General features: G+C 47.8%; 1 protein-coding gene across 1 annotated transcript in view; it reads right to left on the bottom strand.

Annotated features, from left to right (window-relative positions):
• Window positions 1-3,780: 3,780 nt before the first annotated feature.
• Window positions 3,781-20,360, bottom strand: part of EFHD1 (EF-hand domain family member D1) — a 44,786-nt gene continuing 28,206 nt past the window's right edge. Inside the window, exons 3-4 of the mRNA XM_053596730.1 lie at window positions 15,232-15,366; window positions 3,781-4,936 (exon numbers count right to left, since the gene is read on the bottom strand). Coding sequence (XP_053452705.1) covers window positions 4,802-4,936; window positions 15,232-15,366 — 270 coding nt within the window. The 3' untranslated portion in view covers window positions 3,781-4,801. The remainder of the gene's footprint in view (window positions 4,937-15,231; window positions 15,367-20,360) is intronic.

The raw sequence follows: 20,360 nt of genomic DNA, 5'->3' as shown, positions 1-20,360 counted from the left end.
CTGTCTCTACTAAAAACAAACAAACAAATAAAAAAAACTAGCTGGGTATTGTGGCAGGTGCCTGTAATCCCAGCTCTTCAGGAAGCTGAGGCAAGAGGATTGCTTGAGCCTAGGAGTTTGAGTTTTCTGTGAGCTGTGATGCATGGTACTCTACCTAGGGCCACTGAGACTCTGTCTCAAAAAAAAAAAAAAAAAAATGGTTTCCTTGGCCTTGCTGGGACGGGGCTGCAAAAGAACCAAGAAGCTGAGTAAATGACATCTGCACTTGGGACCAAGACAGCAACCAGGACTGAGCACTTCTGGGCTACCCCGGCCTGGAATCCCTTGGATCTAAATACAGAAACCCGGGGCTCAGGAGGAGACAGAGTTGAAGCAGTAGAAGGAGAAGGGGGCAGAGGGGACCAATCAAGCCTTAGTTTTCCCACTTACAAAATGGGAATGCTAACATCTGGCTGGCAGATGCCTCCCGAGGAGCTGGGATTACATGCACCTGCCACAGTGCCCAGCTAGTTTTTGTTGTTGTTTTTTGTAGAGACAAGGTCTTGCTTTGCTCAGGCTGGTCTTGAACTCCTGCGCTCATGTGATCTACCTGCCTCAGCCTCCCACAGTGCTGGGATTACCAAGGAAATGGTCCCCTGCAGCTGGCACTGGATGAGCTGATTCTGTAACCTGCAGATGCCAGGCAGATGTTATCATCCACATTATGCAAGTGGGGAAACTGAGGCTCACTGAAGTTAAGCTACTTGCCTAGAGTTGGAGTTGGAATCTCACCATATCACATAGCCTCCGGAGCAGAGGTAAGACTGGTTGTTTCCTTTGTTTTCCCCACTGGTCAAAGGATGGCCTCTGGGGAAGGGACTCCACACTCTCTCCAGTGAGAAACGTTCTCCCACAATTGCTACTGTCCTCACCTTCAGAGCTGGCCACTTAGGCCAGGCTCCCATGTTAAGGTGCTTGCAAGGTCCCAAACATCAGTGATTGTGATCCTGCCTAAAGCCTGTCTGTGTCTGCTCCAACAAACGTGGCGCGTCCTTGTGAAAGCAACATGCAAGAGCTGCCTGTTACGTGCCAGGAGCACATGAGACCTACAGCAGTGGGCAGGCAGGGTCGCTGCCCTTCAAAGAGTTCATAGTCCAAACAAGGAGGCATAGAAGAAGAAGACGATGGGCAGCGCCTGTGGCTCAGCGAGTAGGGCGCCGGCCCCATATACGGAGGGTGGCGGGTTCAAACCCAGCCCTGGCCAAACTGCAACCAAAAAATAGCTGGGCGTTGTGGCGGGCGCCTGTAGTCCCAGCTGCTCGGGAGGCTGAGGCAAGAGAATCACATAAGCCCAAGAGCTGGAGGTTGCTGTGAGCCTTGTGACGCCACGGCACTCTACCAAGGGCAGTAAAGTGAGACTCTGCCTCTACAAAAAAAAAAAAAGAAGAAGAAGAAAACTACTGTGGAATGCCATAAGGTTCACACTGTAGAAAAACTCAGAAGGGAATGGGAACCCTGAGAAGGGCCGCCCCACCCAGCCTGATAGCTAAAGGTAATCTCTGACCCGAGTCATCAACGAGAGTAGTCGGCCACTGGGAGGTGCAAAATCTGGGAGATATGACCCTTTCCAAGAACTGTTAGGCATCATGTTTTCCTGGACTAGACAGTTTGGAAGTTGGGACGGAAGGGGGTCAGTCAGAGGGCCAGGACCTGCGATCAGGGCCCTGGTCTTGAAAATGGGGATCAAAACTCAAAGGGCAGGCTCGGCGCCTGTAGCTCAGTGGCTAGGGTGCAGGCTACATACACCAGGGCTGGCAGATTCAAACTCAGCCCAGACTTGCCAAACAATGACAACTACAACAAAAAAAAATAGCTGGGCGTTGTGGCGGACGCCTGTAGTCCCAGCAACTTGGGAGGCTGAGGCAAGAGAATTGCTTAAGCCCGAGTTCGAGGTTGCTGTGAGCTGTGATGCCATAGCACTCTACCAAGGGGAATATAATGAAACGCTGTCTCAAAAAAATAAATAAAAAATAAAAACTCAAGGGGCAGATGCTAGAAACAGATTGCATTTTATAATGATTAATCCAGTTGCAAGGTGGACAATCAGGCAAAATGAAGGCAGAAAAACCAGTTAGGGGACCATTGGAAAGACCCAGTGAAGGTGTGAGCTGTGGCTGTGATCAGGAGACAGGGGGTGAAACTCACACATGAGACAGGAGGGAGCAGCCTCTGCAGGACTTGGTGACCAAGAGGGAGCCAAGACATCCTACCCTGGGCTTTGTAGTTACACGGGCCTTTCGTGTTGCATCTTCCATCACTTGTGATCCAGAGTTTTGGCTCTCACAGGGCCTACTTGTCCAGAGAGGCACATGGATGCTTCAAGTAATCACACTGTTGTCTCCATTCTTTCTCTCTTCTTTTTTTTTTTGTAGAGACAGAGTCTCACTTTATGGCCCTCGGTAGAGTGCCGTGGCCTCACACAGCTCACAGCAACCTCCAACTCCTGGGCTTAAGCGATTCTCTTGCCTCAGCCTCCCGAGTAGCTGGGACTACAGGCGCCCGCCACAACGCCCGGCTATTTTTTGATTTGCAGTTTGGCCGGGGCTGGGTTTGAACCCGCCACCCTCGGTATATGGGGCCGGGGCCTTACCGACTGAGCCACAGGCGCCGCCCTCTTTCTCTCTTCTTAAAGTAATAGTAGACTTCCTGCTCTACCACCAGCCACACCTGGTTTCCCCTATTATTATCTTGTTACAATTGACACATCATTTTTTTTTTTTTTTTTTTGGGACAGAGCCTCAAGCTGTCACCCTGGGTAGAGTGCTGTAGCATCATAGCTCACAGCAACCTCCAACTCCTGGGCTCAAGTGAGTCTCCTGCCTCAGCCTCCCAAGTAGCTGGGACTACAGGCGCCCGCCACAACGCCCGGCTATTTTTTGGTTGCAGCCATCATTGTTGTTTGGCGGCCCAGGCTGGATTCAAACGCGCCAGCTCAGGTGTGTGTGGCTGGCGCTTTAGCTGCTTGAGCCACAGGCGCCCAGCCTTGACACGTCATTAATTAAAGTCCATGTCCTGCATTAGGTCCTAGTCTTTGTGTTGCACATTCTGTAGGTTTTGACCAACATATGATGAATTGATCCACCATTATAGTATCACAGAGAACAAGATTCACTGCCCTAAAAATCTCTTGCACTTCATTCATTCATCCTGCTCTCCCTCCCCACTGACAACCACTAGTCCTTTTGCTTCTTCATTTTTGTTTGTTTGGTTTTTTTTTTGTTTTTTTTTTGTTTTTTTTTTTGAGACAGAGTCTTACTTTGGCTCAGGCTGGTCTGCAACTCGTGAGCTCAGATGATCCACCGGCCTTGGTCTCCCAGAGTGCTAGGATTATAGGTGTGAGTCACCATGCCTGGCCACCTGAAAGAATCCTCACCAACAGGAAGGGAAAACAGCTAACAGTCTCAGCACTCTGAGTGCTACAGAGGGGAAACCATTGTTTTGTTTCCATTGCTAATGGGATTCAGGGACTCAGAGTCCAGTGGAAGACCTGGGCTGGACATGTGCCCCCCACAAGAAACTCTCATCTCTTCCCTAATTCAAAGAAGACTAGAGGTGCCAGATGCTATGGTCCACAACAGTAGTTCCAGTTACTCAGGAATCTGAAGCAAGAGGATCACTTGAGCCCAGGAGGTCAAGGCTGCAGTGAGTTATGACGATGCCACTGCACTCCAGCCTTTTCAAGACCCTGTCAAGAAAGAAAGAAAGAAAGAAAAAAAGAAAGAAAGGAAAGAGGCACACTGATGGGATGGCCAAGTTCACTGCATAGTTTATTTAAAAAGAAACAGGTATAAGGTAGAAAGGCAGGTGTTTTCTTTGTTGTAAAGACAGCAGTTACAAAAGAGAAGTAATAAATATGACAATAGGAAATATTTTTTAAAAATACAACAAATCCTGGGATTTGTGAGCAATCCCAAGAACTCACAAGGTATATAAAAATCTGTACCAGGGAGGGGACAGTTTCACCTCTACGCCTTGGAACAGATGTTGGAAATTGGCTAATGAGGACGGCCATGACTGTTGAGAGTTTGAAAGGCCCTAGATTTGTCACCTAGGAATGTTGGGATCCATTCTAATATAATCTGTATCGTCAGTCACAGGAATCCTGCTCATTAGCATTCTAATTATGCTTTCATTCTTATGGGTAAGTAGAAAACACTTAAGAGTGGGGAAAAGGGCTGAAATGGAAAGACATGGATGGAGCGGACAAGCCTGGGGGACTCTAGGAGCCAGGAGCCAGGAAGGGGTGGAACTCCTGTCTTGCCTCGATGCTTCCTCACCTCAGCTGAATGCTGTTCAGCCTGTTGGGAGGGAGGGGACAGGCAGTGGGCCCATCACCTATGGGCAGAAGATACAAAAGCAGCTGGCAGAACCCGAGACCAAGGGTGAGAATAGGGAATCTGGAGAGGAAACAGAGGAAGGCTGCAGAGAATTCCCCAGGAAAGCAGGTAACACTTCTTCCAAGGACCACAACAGACAGATCTGCACAAATTAACACAGACTACTTTTGGTGTGGAATGGTAAAGGGACGAGAAGCAGCAAGTGCTGGCTACAGAGAAGCGCAAAGGAGCAGAGGCAGGAAAGGGAGGCAGGTGGGCACCTGGCCCACCCAGACCATGGGACACCAGGAGGAATGAGGGGTGGCACTGGGAAGTGAGTGTGGCTGCTGGCTCAGGGAGGGTACAGTGGGGAGGAGAAGATGCCCAGCCATGAGTACCAGGGCATCTTCAAGGCACAGCTGTAGACGGAGGGAAAGGGCGGTGGACTATGCACTGAAGGTGGCCTTGAGCTCCTTGAAGGCCGCCTGGCGGAGCATCCTCTCCTCTTCCTCCCGCTTCCGCTCGTCTTGCTCAGCTTTTAACTCTGCTTCAAACTTACTGGCACATGACAGGGCTTGGGCCTGCAGAGAAACAGCAAAAATAGACCAACAGAGTAAGGGAGGGGAGGAGAAACTGGGAAATGATGGCACCTGGGCCAGCAGCCCAGCCACAGACCTTGTGACAAAGGCACATGGGCCTATGGAGGGGAAGCCCCAGCCAACACTCATCCCTTTGATCTTCAGTTCTCCTTCTGGTAGCACACACCATCACGGCGGCTGTACTATTCTACACACGTGCTTCTGACTTCTCAGACTACTGCTTAACATCCCTATTTTATATCCCTTTAATTTCACACTAACATTGTGTAGTTCTAGGGGAAATGACAAACCAAAATGAAGCCCCTGCTGGGATTTTGACTGAGACTGCATCAATCTGCCCATGGCAAATGTATACCTTTGCAAGGCACAGTTTTCCCCAAATGCCTCGGTTTTCATTCAGGGGTGCCTTTATACTGCCCACTTATCAATCACCTGTATTTACCTCTAAATATTACACGCTTTGTTGGTATTAAATGGGATTTGGTGCTGTTTGAGTTTTTTCTTTTTTTTTTTTGTAGAGACAGAGTCTCACTTTATGGCCCTTGGTAGAGTGCCGTGGCCTCACACAGCTCACAGAAACCTCCAACTCCTGGGCATAAGCGATTCTCTTGCCTCAGCCTCCCGAGTAGCTGGGACTACAGGCGCCCGCCACAACGCCCGGCTATTTTTTGGTTGCAGTTTGGCCAGGGCCAGGTTTGAACCCGCCACCCTCGGTATATGGGGCCGGTGCCTTACCAACTGAGCCACAGGCGCCGCCCTGTTTGAGTTTTTTCAATCTAACCATTTGTCTTCAATAACATCAGAGAAACTCATTTAAAATTCCTCTATTCTAGAAATTATTCTTTTTGTGTATGTCCTATCAATTTGGTAAAATTTCCGAACAAATTGGGGGTGTAGATTATTGTAATGAAGACTACTAAATTACTTTCCAAAATAGCTGTTCCGATTTATACCCCCACCATCATGGGTTAGACATACTATGCAATTTTGACATGCTTATGATTAATGCTTTTCCTTTTTGCCAAACTGATAGGTTAAAAAAAAAAAAAAAATTGGCATTTTCTTTTATTTCCTCTCTGGTGAATTGCCCATTTGTGTTCTTTCCCATTATTTTCTATTCAGATGTTTGGGTTATTTATTTATTTATTTTTTTTTTGAAACAGAGTCTCACTTTGTTACCCTCAGTAGAGTACTGTGGCATCATAGCTCACAGCAACCTCAAACTCTTGAGCTCAAGCAATTCTTTTGCCTCAGCCTCCCGAGTAGCTGAGATTATAGGTGCCTGCCACAACACCCGGCTATTTTTTGTTGTTGTTGTTGCATTTTGGCTGGGGCCGGGTTTGAACCCGCCACCCTCGGTATATGGAGCTGGCGCCCTACTCATTGAGCCACAAGCACCACCCAGTTTGGGTTTTTTTAAATTTTCCGTTTTTCATGTAATTTAGGTATTAGTCTTTTGTTAAATGTTTTTTTTTTTGTTTGTTTGTTTGTTTTGCAGTTTTTGGCCAGGGCTGGGTTTGAACCCACCATCTCCAGCATATGAGGCCGGAGCCCTACTCCTTTGAGCTATAGGTACCGCCCTCTTGTTAAATGTTTTTAAGTTACTTTCTCTCAGTCTTTTGGTTACTTTTTATTTATTTATTTTTCTTTTTGGTTATCTTTTTAACTTTAAATTATTTTGATCTGCCTCTGGTTAGGAATGTTAAAAATACTAATAAAATGAAATAATGTATCTTGGGCCACAAAATATTTAAGTTTTGACATTATCAAGTTTTATCAATCATTTCCTTTCTGGCTTTTGCATTTTATGTCACGTTTGAGAAGGTCTTCAACACCTCTAAGTTTCTAAACCCACTTTCCTGTATTTTCTTCTAATACTTTTATGGTTTTGTTTTCTCATTTGGCTCGCTAAATTACAAAAATAAGCTTATTTATTTATTTATTTTTGGAGACAGAGCCTCAAGCTGTCGCCCTGGGTAGAGTGCTGTAGCATCATAGCTCATGGCAACCTCCAATTCCTAGGCTCAAGAGATTATCCAGCCTCTGCCTCCCAAGTAGCTGGAACTACAGGCACCCACCACAACGTTCGGCTATTTTTTGGTTGCAGCTGTCATTGTTGTTTGGTGGGCCCGGTGTGGATTCCAACCCGCCAGCTCAGGTGGATGTGACTGTTGCCTTAGCTGCTTGAACCACGGGCGCCGAGCCTGTTTATTTATTTTTAAGACAGGGTCTCATTCTGTTGTCTGGGCCAGTGTGCAGTGCTTCATCACGGCTCACTGCAACCTCAAACTCCCGCGTTCAAGTGATTCTCCTGCCTCAGCCTCCCGAGTAGCTGGAGACATGCTCCACTATACCTGGTTAATTTTTTTAATTTTTTATAGAGATGAGGTCTCACTCTTGCTCACCCTGATCTCAAATTCCTAAGCTTGAATGATCCTTTTGCCTTGCCCTCCCAGCATGCTAGGATTACAGGCATCACCACTGCACCTGGCCTTGTTGCAATTATTTTCTGTCTTATTCCATTGATTGACTTGAGTGTCTTATCGACATGCTAAAATTTCTGGATAACACACTGAGTGTGTAGATTATTTTAATAAAGACTTAAATTGCATTAAATTGGCTATTAAATTATTCCTCTACCCATACAGCATTACTTAATACTATTGCTTTATAGAATGCCTTGATATTTATGAGGAAGTAAATACCCTTTTATCATGTTTATGAAGGATTTTTTCTTATGTCAAAAAGAATTTTTAGGGTGCCTACAATTCCATGGTTACAACACCAATTCTGTGTACCGGGGCCTGCTAAACAAAAAATAAAATAAAATAATTAGCTGGGCCTTGTGGTGGGCACCTGTAGTCCCAGCTACTTGGAAGGCTGAGGCAAGAGGATCTCTCTCTCTCTCTCTTTTTTTTTTTTTTTTTTGTAGAGACAGAGTCTCTTTATCACCCTCGGTAGAGTGCCGTGCCATCACAGCTTACAGCAACCTCCAGCTCTTGGGCTTAGGCGATTCTCTCACCTCAGCCTCCCTAGTAGGTAGGACTACAGGCGCCCGCCACAACACCCGGCTATTTTTTGTTGCAGTTTGGCAGGGGCCGAACCACCCTAGGTATATGGGGCCGTCACCCTACTCACTGAGCCACAGGTGTCACCCCATAATATCAGTTTTTTAAATTCCCCCTGCATTTCCAAGGCATCTGTTTCTGAAGACAGAATAACTCAAGAATAATAATGCTTTTTTTTTTTTTGAAAGTGTCTCACTTTGTTGCCCTCAGTAGAGTGCTATGGCATCACAGCTTACAGCAAACTCTTGGGCTTAAGTCATTCTCTTGCCTCAGTCTCTCAAGTAGCTGGGACTACAGTGTCCACAATGTCCGGCTATTTTTATTTTGTTGCAGTCGTCACTGTTGCTTAGTAGGCCCGGGCTAGGCTCGAACCCGCCAGCCTTGGTATATGTGGCTGGCGCTCCACTCAATGAGCTACAGGCGCTGAGCCAATACTAATGCTTTTGCTTTTGACAAATCAAAACTCCTGGTAAGGACTTAGGTTTCCCAAATTTCCCAGCTATTCCTCAGGCACTCGATCTCTGCCCTGTCCTCAGTTTTTCTCATCCTCTGGTGTTGCAGTTCTCAACCCTGGCTCCCTGCATCCCCCAGTCCTAGCCTTGCCTTGGGGTGCACTAACGACAACCCAGAGGATGAGACAACCCTATTCCTTCCATCTCCCCTCTCCAACTTGTCTCCAATGACTCCTGCTGCTTCTCTTCCCTGGGGACTCACACACCTCTCCCCTGGTGTGTTGACCCTGCCCTGGGTTACCTTCCCCCTCAGCATGGCCCTGGCCAATTCTCGCAATGACACCTGTCCCAGCACCTTCAGCTTGCCAGACCTACACTTCTGCTGAGCACATGGCCACACCTGTCCTCCCCACCCTACAAAGACCCACCCTCATCTTTTTCCCCACAGTGGCACTCTCAGCAGTCAACCTCACCCTCTCTTATTTGGAAGAAAAGGAATGCAAGCCTTCCTCTTTAGGCTCCTCTCCCACCCATTTCATCCTTTTCCCCTTTCCCGGTGCTGCAGATGGGCAGGGAGTAAGCCACCGACAGTTCATGGAACATCTCTAAGCTGGAGGTACACTGGAGCTGGCTTGTACCTGCTTGAAAGCCAATGTTCAATTTTCAGACACTTTGTGAGCTGTTTGTTTTTGAGACATGGTCTCATTGTGACCTGTACTAGTGTGCAGTGGTGTCATCATAGCTCACAGAAACCTCAAATTCCTGGGCTCAAGCCATCCTCCTGCCTCAGCCTCCCAAGTAGCTGGGACTACAGGCACCCACCAGGCCTGGCTAATTTTTCTACTTTTTGTAGAGATGGGGGTCTCGTTCTTGCTCAGATTGGTCTCAGGGTATCCTCTCACCATGGCCTTGTTCTCTCAAAATGCTGGAATTACAGGCATGAGCCACTGCGTCTGTTACGAGCTGGTTATTAAACAAGCCATTATTGCCGGGCATGGTACCTCACGCCTGTAATCCTAGCACTCTGGGAAGCTGGGGCAGGTGGTTTGCTTGAGTTCACGAGTTTGAGACAAGCTTGAGCAAGAGTGAGACCCCTTCTCTAAAAGGAGCCAGGTTGTGGCAGGTGCCTGTAGTCCCAGCTAGTCAAGAGGCTGAGGCAAGAGAATCACTTGAGCCCAGGAGTTTGAGGTTGCTGTGAGTTGTGACACCATGGCACTCTACCCAGGGTGACAAATGAGACTCTGTCTCAAAAATCAATAAATAAATAGAGCCATTATTAAAAATTTTAAACATTTACCAACAAATCACTGTTAAAGCCTCAATTTCCTCATCTATAAAATGGGATGGCAGCACCTGCCTGCAGAGTGTTCATGAAAACATCAGGGAGAACATGAAACTGCAGCAGCCAGCAGAGGGTCTGGCACTCATGTGCCTGCTAATCATCCCACCTCCCTGCCAGCCTAGCCAGGTCAGAGGGAGAGGGACCCTCGTTTGCAATCTCTTCTCCTGGGATTCTTTTCTCCACTACAAAAATCCACCTCTTCTCTGGAGTCTACGGCCGACCTCCAGGTCCTCCTTCCATCAATCATCCTGCCCTTTCTTGATCTTCATTTTCTTCTCCCTGGACCACTTTTCTGTGGCCTAACAGCAGGCCAATGTCTTACTCAGGATAAAAAATAAACCAGAGGGTGGCGCCTGTGGCTCAGTGAGTAGGGCACTGAGTTCACGAGTTTGAATATAGGGTCTCACCATATACCCAGGGTGGCGGGTTCAAATTCGACCCGGGCCAAACTGCAAAAAAAATAGCCGGGCATTGTGGCGGGCACCTGTGGTCCCAGCTACTCAGGAGGCTGAGGCAAGAGAATCGCCTAAGCCCAGGAGTTGGAGGTTGAGGGTGACAAAGTGAGACTCTGTCTCTGCAAAAAATAAAAATAAATAAAAAACCAGAAAGTTCTTCCTTGATCCAAAGCTACCACACCCACCTGTCGAGTCAGCCCTCAAGCACTTCCTCCCCATCCCATTTACTTCTCATTCTACTGCAATCTGGTCTCCAGGGGTACTCTGGTCCTCAGAAATCTCTGCTGAGGCTCGGGGCTTGTAGCTCAAGCAGCTAAGGTGCCAGCCACATACACCAGAGCTAGAGGGTTTGAATCCAAACAACAATGACAACTACAACCAAAAATAGCCAGGCATTGTGGCGGGCGCCTGTAGTCCCAGCTACTTGGGAGGCTGAGGCAAGAGAATCGCTTAAGCCCAAGAGTTGGAAGTTGCTGTGAGCTGTGATGCCATAGCACTCTACCCCGTATGGCAACTTGAGGCTCTGTCTCAAAAAACAAAAACAAAAAAAATCTCTACTGACTCACTTGCTGGACCCAAGACCTCTGTTCTGGCCTTGTCTGACTTAATCTCTGCTTAAATCTGTTCCTGTCCTCCAAGATAGCATTCTCCCTAGGGTTCCCTTGGACCTCTGATTCATTCTTCTCTGAAGGCCTAAATGCCAGCCTTCCACATCGTGTAGTTGCCATTATATCATCCCAAGCGTCAATCCCCTCTAATCTTGTAGCTCCTGTGAGCTGTGCTGTGGGGTCCCTAGGAAGCCTCTCTCTCCTCCCTTCCGTCTTCCTGTGAGAAACTCTCCTGGCTCATGGTGCAAGGGCCTGGGGGAGACTGACCCCACCCCTGGCTCCAGGAGAAACCAATCAGGGTAACGATATTCCAGCTCTTGCCACTGGATGGTTGAGGAATGGGTATGGGTGGCAGTTACTCCACGACCCTCGATATCCAGTATCTTTATCTTCTCTAGGAGGATAAATACAGCTAAGCACACGGGATCCCTAGGAAAGAAGATGTTTCCTCCCATGAAGCCAGAGGTGGCCAACATCTGTCCAACAGGAAGCTATTTGCAACCAACATTATGCCCTTCCAATGAAAAGGCATGCCTTCCCACACCCGAAGTCATCTCAAACTGGGCACCAAAACCCAATTTATAACATTCCCTCTTCAAACTATTCCCTTTCTGGGAAGAAGGAAAAGGGGTCTAGGGTTTTGCTTGTTTGTTTTTGGTTTCTCTGAGACAGTTTCACTTATAGCCCCCGGCTAGAGTACAGTGGCCTCAGCCTAGTTCACAGCAACCTCAAACTCCTGGGTTCAAGTGATCCTCTTGCCTTAGCCTCTCGAGTAGCTGGGACTGCAGTTGAGTGCTACCATGCCCAGCTAAGATATACTTTTAATTTTAGTAGGAATGAGGGTCTCACTATGTTGCATAGGCTCATCTCCAATTCCTGACCTCAAGCCATCCTCCTGCCTTGGCCTCCCAAAATTATGGAAGGTGTGAGCACCATTCCTGCTGGTGTCTGGTCTTGATTAAAAATACCATCAACTCCTCTCCTCACAGCTCCTTGTAGCATTTTACTCTCCACCTTCAATCAAATGGTCATGAACACAGAGAGTTCTAGAGCATTTTCGATTCACCCTTATTTGCTCTCTAGCCATCATCACCACCCTTGTTGGTCTGAAAATTGTTCTCTAGACATCTGTGTTCATGCTCACAAAGCCCATTCTGTCATGGCACCTCCAGAGGGTCTCCAGGGCCTGCGGCTGCACCTTAGAACCAGCTGCAGAACCACATGGCCCCTGTGTCCCACCTTGGAGAAATCTGGGTGGCGTCTTGGTGGGACCTGGAAAGCTGCTCTGCAGGCAGCTGGTCAGCGGGCTGGGAAGGCCTGACCTTCTCGTCCAGCTCTTCTCAGCCTTGGGGAGGCCAGCGCTCCTGTCTGATTGTATCCAGTGTGTCCAGGGGCCATCCTTCCTCAGAGTCAAAGGGCAGGAAGTGCTGGCCTAATTCCCTGGTCTCCACCTTTTCTTCCACTCCCAGCCATGGCACCAGTCCCGCTCCCTCACCCATCCTGGGTCCTCACCGCATAGGGAGGCTCCTCCAGCTCCAAGCACTCCACACCCTCTGTGCCTGGGGCCCTTATTCTCACTGTTCCCACAACAGAAAGGCCTTCCCTCCCTTGATGACAAGGTGAGTCCCCATTCATCTCAGAACATCTGTCACAAATGTCAGCTCCTTTCTGGCTGTCTCCCAAATTCCAGCGATGATGCACTGTTTGCCATTCATGCCAGCATTTACTGAGGGCCATTACATGCCCGGTGCTGTAATTACAAAGATAATACACCTACTCTGCCTTTGAGTCTGGGTGAGGGGGCAGACATATAAGCATTACAAGATGAGCGAAATTTGTATTATTATTCACTAATCTTTCCTCTGGTCAGGAAGATAATGCACACTCATTATAAAACATCACAGAAACATGAAGTAAGTCCCTCAGACATAACTATCACCACCACCGATATATGGTATGTGAGTCTCCATGTTGCATTTAATATTCAACAAAATTAGGTGTCAAACATTTTGTTTTACTTAATTTATTTTGGACATCTGGCCGCACAGAATGCACAGCTGCATATCAGCCTTTGAGAGTGGTGGAGTGAGCAAATGTGCAGCTGTACGATGTGGACTCACCTCCCTGAAAATCAAGTTTTGGTCGTTTCCAGTTTTTCCCCGTTACCAACAGTGTTATATGAAACCCTTGTCTGTACGTCCACGTGCATTCATACCTCTACACCCATGCATCTGCATGCTATCCCTCAGATAAACTCCTAGAGACATCACGCCTGTAATCCCAGCACTCTGGGAGGCCGAGATGGGTAGACTGTCTGAGCTCATGGGTTCGAGACTAGCCTGAGCCAGAGCAAGACCCTGGTCTCTAAAAATAGCTGGGCTTTGTGGTGGGCAGATGTAGTCTTAGCTATTGGGGGGGGCAGATGGGGGGGCCTAAGGCAAGAGAATCACTTGAGCCTAAGAGTTTGAGGTTGTGGTGAGCTATGATGCCACCAGGGGCAACGAAGTGAGACTCTGTGTCAGAACAAAAAAAATCCTAGAGACATAATTCTGGACTTGAAGAATATAAAATGTTAATAGCTAGTCCCAAACTGCTCTACAAAAAGTTGGATCCATTTATGCTCTTACCAAAAGTGTCTAAGAGCACCTGTTACAGACACATCTAACACCACGCCCACGTGTAACAGAGGGAGCAGAAGGTGCCGACTCTCCCGTTGTATGTCAGCCCAGGGGAGGCCACTCTTTCATGAGGGTGTGGGTGAAGAAGAGTTTTTTAGGCAGAGGCATTTGGGTGGGGTTTAGGCAGAAGGAGCGGCAGGTCCTGAGGTCCAGGTGTGAAAAGGCGTGGGGATCGGTGAGGCTGGAGCGGGTCAGAGCCGGAGCGTAACAGGTTATGAATGTCCTGCTAAGATGTTCCCAGAGACTGAAAGGCACCTCAACTACAGGACTTACCACATGGCACTGCTGCAGGGGACTGAAAACTGTGTCCTGCTAACCTTGGGTTCTCCACCCCTGGGACCTTTCCCAAAGCATCCCAGGAGATCTGCGAATGTTGGTCCAGTCAACGAAGGGAGAGGATCTGTGCCAGCAGAAAAACCCTCCTCTACCTCCAACTATCGAGGCAGAGTCTGCTTTCCTCACTGGACTATCTTTCCTCACTGGACTATCTTATGCCCTGGACTATCTTATGCAACAGCTTTGTCCACTTCACCCTTGGAAAAGAGTTGTGTCCCAGAGCTTAATGTGAGAGCTTTGCTGGAGTTGAGTAGAATCAATGTTATGTTAGGAGGAAGGAACGAGCCACTTTCAGGACTGGGCACAGGATGCTTGGTGTCAAGATGCAGTGAGTGGACAGCCTGTCCCTGACACTGTCCGATGACAACATTAGGAACTCAGGCTTGCGGACTGGCAGAAGGATGACGGAATCTGTGTCCAAACAGCATCATGGAGACATGAGAATAGGGTCCTGCTCAGAAGCCCAAGCAGACCAGGATATGTCACCAGGGACACTTTGGGCAAGCTCCAAAATAAGGTAAAACTTCGCCAGAGCAGGTATAGAGTTCCCCAGCTCGCAGCACACACGGAGGGCTCACCAGACACCTGCTAAACACTTTTGTAGTCATTTAACACTCAAGGAAATTCTACTGTCACCCCCATTGTGCAGATGAAGAACCTGAGGCACAGAGTGGCAACAGGGTAGGTCATGGGGGGGGAGGACCTGGCCTCAGGGGCTCAGCTCCAGTGCTCATGCCCATTCCCACTGACCCCACAACTCTGGTCAGCAGGAGATCTGGCCTCTGTTTCTGCAGGTCTGCTCTGGGTGTCCAACAATGACAGCATGAATGTGCATGTGAATGGAAGCACCCAGAAGGGCTCTGGGACCATGCACTGGAGATTCCTTCCCAACTCCCAGCCATTGTCAAGGCAGCAAGTATCTATTTGGGGCAAACCACCATGTCCCACTCCTCTGGTCTCATTAACCACTTGCTTATAACACAGGTGCAAAGGTGGATGTAGCTCAAAGCAACCCAGCTACGGGTTAGGGTAGAAAGGAATTTCGTAGCAAAGTGAGGACCAAGAGTCCATCTTGGAGCCCTGTAGCAACAAACTTGTCTGAACCTGAAACCAGAATCAAATGCTTTTGCCATTTGGTTGTTTTTCTGTTTTGTGCTTAATTTTCAGATGACACGAAAACACACTCTCCTATCTCTCCAACTATACATGACAGACAGAATTATGCATGAGCAGTCCCACCTGTCCTGAGCGAGTTAATGAGGGAGGCCCTGGACAGGGCATTCCTGTCGGGCAGGGGGAGGGAGTGGTTGTTCTGCACAAAAGGGACGAGTCACCTACCTTGGCTTCAAAGAAGTCCTTGGCACCTCTGACGCCCTCCAGGGCAACGTCAATCTCAGAGAGCTTTGCCAGCGCCATCAGGCCACTGTCCTCCTGTAGTTCCCCAGCTGCAGCCTTATGGAAAATGAGTAGGAACTATAGGGGAAAAAGATCAGAGAGCCAATGTCCACATCACTGAGAGACTCACGGTAATCTCCGGGCCAAGCGAGAGTCACTTTCCCAAGCATTTAAAAAGAGTATATGTGCAATGAATTAGTTTTCCCTTTATTTGATTGTCCAAAATGAAAACATGCTATTTTCCAGAAGGATGTAGGGAAATTGGCACCCTCATGTTTATTTGATGGGGAATAAATTGATTTAAACTTTTTTGAGGGGCATTTTGGAAATATTTACCCAAAAAGAAATGTTTTTTGCCCATCTAACCATTACTGTGTTTTGCTATGTAAAACTATACATGTTCCTAGGTATTACAATGTGCACCCACGTTTTTTGCCCAAACTTTCAGGAAAATGTCCCTTGAGAAAGTGGCTGGCTTTGGGGCAGGAGAGACACATCTGGGGAGGGCTAATGCTCCCCATAAACATGCAGACCACACCGCCCTCCTGCAGCTGCCTGCTCTGTGAAGGATGCCCCTTTCCTCTGTTCTGGAAGCCCTTTCCTCCCTGCCACGTTGGGGCCTCACACCTGAGATGGCCACATAGATGGCCACTGGGGCAGGAGCTTCTGAGGTCGCTGGGCCTATGGGTAGCCAGGTGGCCTGTGCGGGGCTGCTGGTCCCCTCTACGTTGCCATGCTTCAGCCTTCACCCCACACAGCTTACTGAGCCCGCCCTCCCAAACCATACTACCCATGTTTTATTTTTTTATTTTTTTGTTTTTTTGCTGGGGCTGGATTTGAACCTGCCACCTCCAGCATATGGGGCCGGCACCCCACTCCTTTGAGCCTCAGGCACCACCTATACTACATGTTTAATCTTATTTTGTACTCAAAACTTTGGGCAAAAGTGGACATTAAACATGGCAAAAGGGCGGCACCTGTGTCTCAGTGAGTAGGGCGCCGGCCCCATATGCCGAGGGTGGCGGGTTCAAGCCCAGCCCCGGCCAAACTGCAACAAAAATAGTCAGGCATTGTGGCGGGCGCCTGTAGTCCCAGCTGCTCGGGAGGCTGAGGCAAGAGAATCGCGTAAGCCCAAGAGTTAGAGGTTGCTGTGAGCCGTGTGACGCCACAGCACTCTACCCGAGGGTGGTACAGTGAGACTCTGTCTCCACAAAAAAAAAAAAAAAAAAAAAAAAAAACATGGCAAAATATAGTAATTCTACTGCTGAGAATTTATCCTTCAGAAACATTCACACAGGCTCAGCGGCTAGGGCTCCAGCTACATATACCAGAGCTAGTGGGTTCAAATGCAGCCTGGGCCTGCCAAACAACAATGACAACTGCCACAAAAAAAAAGCCAGACGTTATGGTGGGCACCTGTAGTCCCAGCTACTTGGGAGGCTGAGGCAAGAGAATCACTTAAGCCCTATGAGTTTGAGGTTGCTGTGAGCTATGACGCCACAGTGCTCTACCAAGGGCGACATAGTGAGACTGTCTCAAAAAAAAAAAAAAATTTCACACAATAGTTTAAGTACAAAATTGGCAACATCCTAGTTTAGAGGCATGAAAGAAAAATCAAATAAACCTGTATATACTATTTTTTTAAATAATAAAAATAAAAACTAAATAGACTAGGAACTGTGATTCATACCTATAATCCTAACACTCTGGGGGGCTGAGGTGGGTGGACTACTTTAGCTCAGGATTTCTAGTGGCCTAAGCAAGAGTAAGACCTCATATCTACTAAAAATAGAAAAATTAACCAGGCATGGTGGTAAGTGTCTATAGTCCCAGCTACTCAGGAGGCTGAGGCAGGAGGATGGCTTAAGCCCAGGAGTTTGAGGTTGCTATGACACCATGGTAGTCTAGCCTGAGGCAATAGAGTGACACCCTGTCTCAAAAAAATAAATAAATAAATAAAAGGCTCAGCACCCATAGCATAGTGGTTACAGCACCAGCCATATGCAGTGGGGGTTCAAACCCAGCCCGGGTCAGCTAAATTAACAATAACAACTGCAACGAAAAAGTAGCTGGGCATTATTGCGGGTGCCTATAGTTACAGCAACTTGGGAGGCTGAGACAAGAGAATTGCTTAAACCCAAGAGTTTGAGATTGCTGTGAGCTGTAATGCCATGTCCCTCTACTGAGGGCAACATAGTGAGACTCTGTCTCAAAAAAACAAACAAACAAAAAACCAAACCTAAATAATGTAATATTTTCTTTTTTCTTCTTCTTTTTTTTTTTTGCACTTTTTGGCCAGGGCTGGGTTTGAACCCACCACCTCTGGCATATGGGGCTGGCACCCTACTCCTTTGAGCCACAGGCACTGCCCAAACAATGTATTATTTTCAATGCTTTTTTTTTTTTTTTTTTTGTAGAGACAGAGTCTCACTGTACCGCCCTTGGGTAGAGTGCCGTGGCGTCACACGGCTCACAGCAACCTCTAACTCTTGGGCTTACGTGATTCTCTTGCCTTAGCCTCCCAAGCAGCTGGGACTAAAGGCGCCCGCCACAACACCCGGCTATTTTTCTGTTGCAGTTTGGCTGGGGCTGGGTCCGAACCCGCCACCCTCGGCATATGGGGCCGGTGCCCTTTTAACCACTTATATTTTTCTTTTGTCCCATTGTTGTATTAGATTGTTACCTTTCTTACCATTTGCTAAGAGTTCTTCGTAGAACCTGGTATGTTTCAAATACTTTAGCTTTGTCCCTTGCTTTTTAACTGTATTAATTGTAATTTTTGACTTTCAAAAATTTTACATAAATTTTTTTTTCCTAGAGATGGTATCTCCGTCACCAAGGCTATAGTGCAGTGGTGGCATCATAGCTCACTGCAACCTTGAACTCCTCCTGCCTCAGCCTCTTGAGTATCTGGGACTACAAGTACACACCACCAAGCCTAACTCTATTTTTCTATTTTTAGAGGGATAGATTCTCACTATGTCGCCCAGCCTGATCTCAAGCAATCCTCCCATCCATTCCAGGCTCCCGAAGTACTGGGATTATAGGTGTGAGCCACCATACCCAGCCTCAAAAGTTTTACATAAACTCTATCAATCTTTTGATTTTCTCTCACCAATGTTATATATAGAAAAACCTTTCTTGTCACCAAGATGACATAAATAATCATCGCCTCTGTTGTCATTTACTACTTTTATAACTTCTTGTTTTTTTTTTGTAGAGACAGAGTCTCACTTTATGGCCCTCGGTAGAGTGCCATGGCCTCACACGGCTCACAGCAACCTCCAACTCCTGGGCTTAAGCGATTCTCTTGCCTCAGCCTCCCGAGTAGCTGGGACTACAGGCGCCCGCCACAACGCCCGGCTATTTTTTGGTTGCAGTTTGGCCGGGGCTGGGTTTGAACCCGCCACCCTCGGTATATGGGGCCGGCACCTTACCGACTGAGCCACAGGCGCCGCCCAACTTCTTGTTTTTTTTTTAAACATGTAAATATTTAATCTCTGAAATCTATTCTTATCTATCATGCGAGGTTAATCATTAATCTTATTTTCTTCCAAATGGTTAATTAGTAATCCTCACAACATTTATTGAATTATCCATCCTCTTCCTCCAGATTCGACTATGACCTGAATGAATTAGTCTTTGAAAGCAACTTGTACTAAGGGCACCACAGAATGTCAAATAAATGAGCCAGGGCGGTGCCTGTGGCTTAAGGAGTAGGGCGCCGGTCCCATATGCCGGAGGTGGTGGGTTCAAACCCAGCCCCGGCCAAAAAACACACACACACACAAAAAGAGCCAAACTTAAGTGGCAGGTCCCCATCTTCTTGCCCTTCTCCCCAAAGGCAATTTTGTGGCTTTCTAGTTCTCTTCTTTAAATAACTTTTATGAATTTACTTGTCAAACAACTGCTATCCAACCTCCACGATTTATTTTTCTGTTGGGAAAGAATATAAACTGCTGTATTCCAAGCCACCATCCAAAGAGGGCTTCCCCAGGTCATCGCTGCCACCTATGATACATGCGCCTACAGGGAAAGTTCAGGTTTGGTTCACAGGTCTTCTCTCATGACCTTCTTCCCTAAAAATGCCTTCCACAACGGGAAAAGAACATTGCCTAGAGTAGAGTGATGGGTTAAACAGCTTTGACTGGCTTTCCAAACTCTGGTGTATCTGTTGCCACCTAGGTCTTGATCCCCGAAGCAAGCATGTCCCACGGAGTGAGGGTCTCACTCCCCACCACAACCGCAAATGCCTGCTAAAACCCTCTTCATAGCGCTCGCTTCAAATCAAAGGATGAAGCAGGACGCCCAAGGACTTGTGGCTTTGCTGAGGGAGATGTGGTCAGCCACATCCATCCTCCTGCAGCTTCAAACTCTCTCACTAGAGGCCAGCAAAGACTCCGTTTGCTGCAGATTGTTGGAAGCCAAAACATTGGCTGGAAAGAAACAAAGCCCCTTAAAGGAGCCCTGCCCCCTAAGACTAGAATGAAGGCCAAGGGATATGGGGGGGCAGTAGTGACCAAGCTCCCCTCATCTCGCTCCCCAAAGCAACAAAGACTTCAGTGCTGCAGACCTGAGCCACATGTTGGGAAGGAGTGAAATCCCTGTGCTCAGCACCCTGCCCAGCCTTGCACAGGGTCCTCACCTCATTGCTCCACAAAGCAAACTCAGAACAGGGGGCCTCCCGTGCCAGACTTTCTCCAGGGCCCAAGGAAGCAACTCAGAAAGGAGGGGCCACCACCCAAGCCCGCAAAAACTCAAGTGACCCCCGAGGAATCTCTGTATCCCCAAGACTCACTGTACTCACATCAGCACAGAGGTGACAGTGCTTCTGTTAACAGAACTGGACACATTAGTTCACTCTTCAGGGGTCCCTTCCCCAGAGCTGTTTCCTCTGAACCCTCAGATCTGGGGCAGATCCAGGCCACCCACGCTTACACTACCAGCTCAGTGGATGACTGACGGGGGCCTTGTCATACCTTAGAGTCCCCCCAACCCCAGCCACTTACAGAAGAACAAAAAAATCCAGCTCAACCTGAAAATGTTCAGCCTTGCATGAAGCATGCCAGGCA

Source organism: Nycticebus coucang, chromosome 7 (assembly GCF_027406575.1).
Source record: "Nycticebus coucang isolate mNycCou1 chromosome 7, mNycCou1.pri, whole genome shotgun sequence".
NCBI lineage: Eukaryota > Metazoa > Chordata > Mammalia > Primates > Lorisidae > Nycticebus > Nycticebus coucang.
The sequence above is the reverse complement of the archived record's forward strand: the minus strand, read 5'-3'. Positions and strand labels throughout refer to the sequence as shown.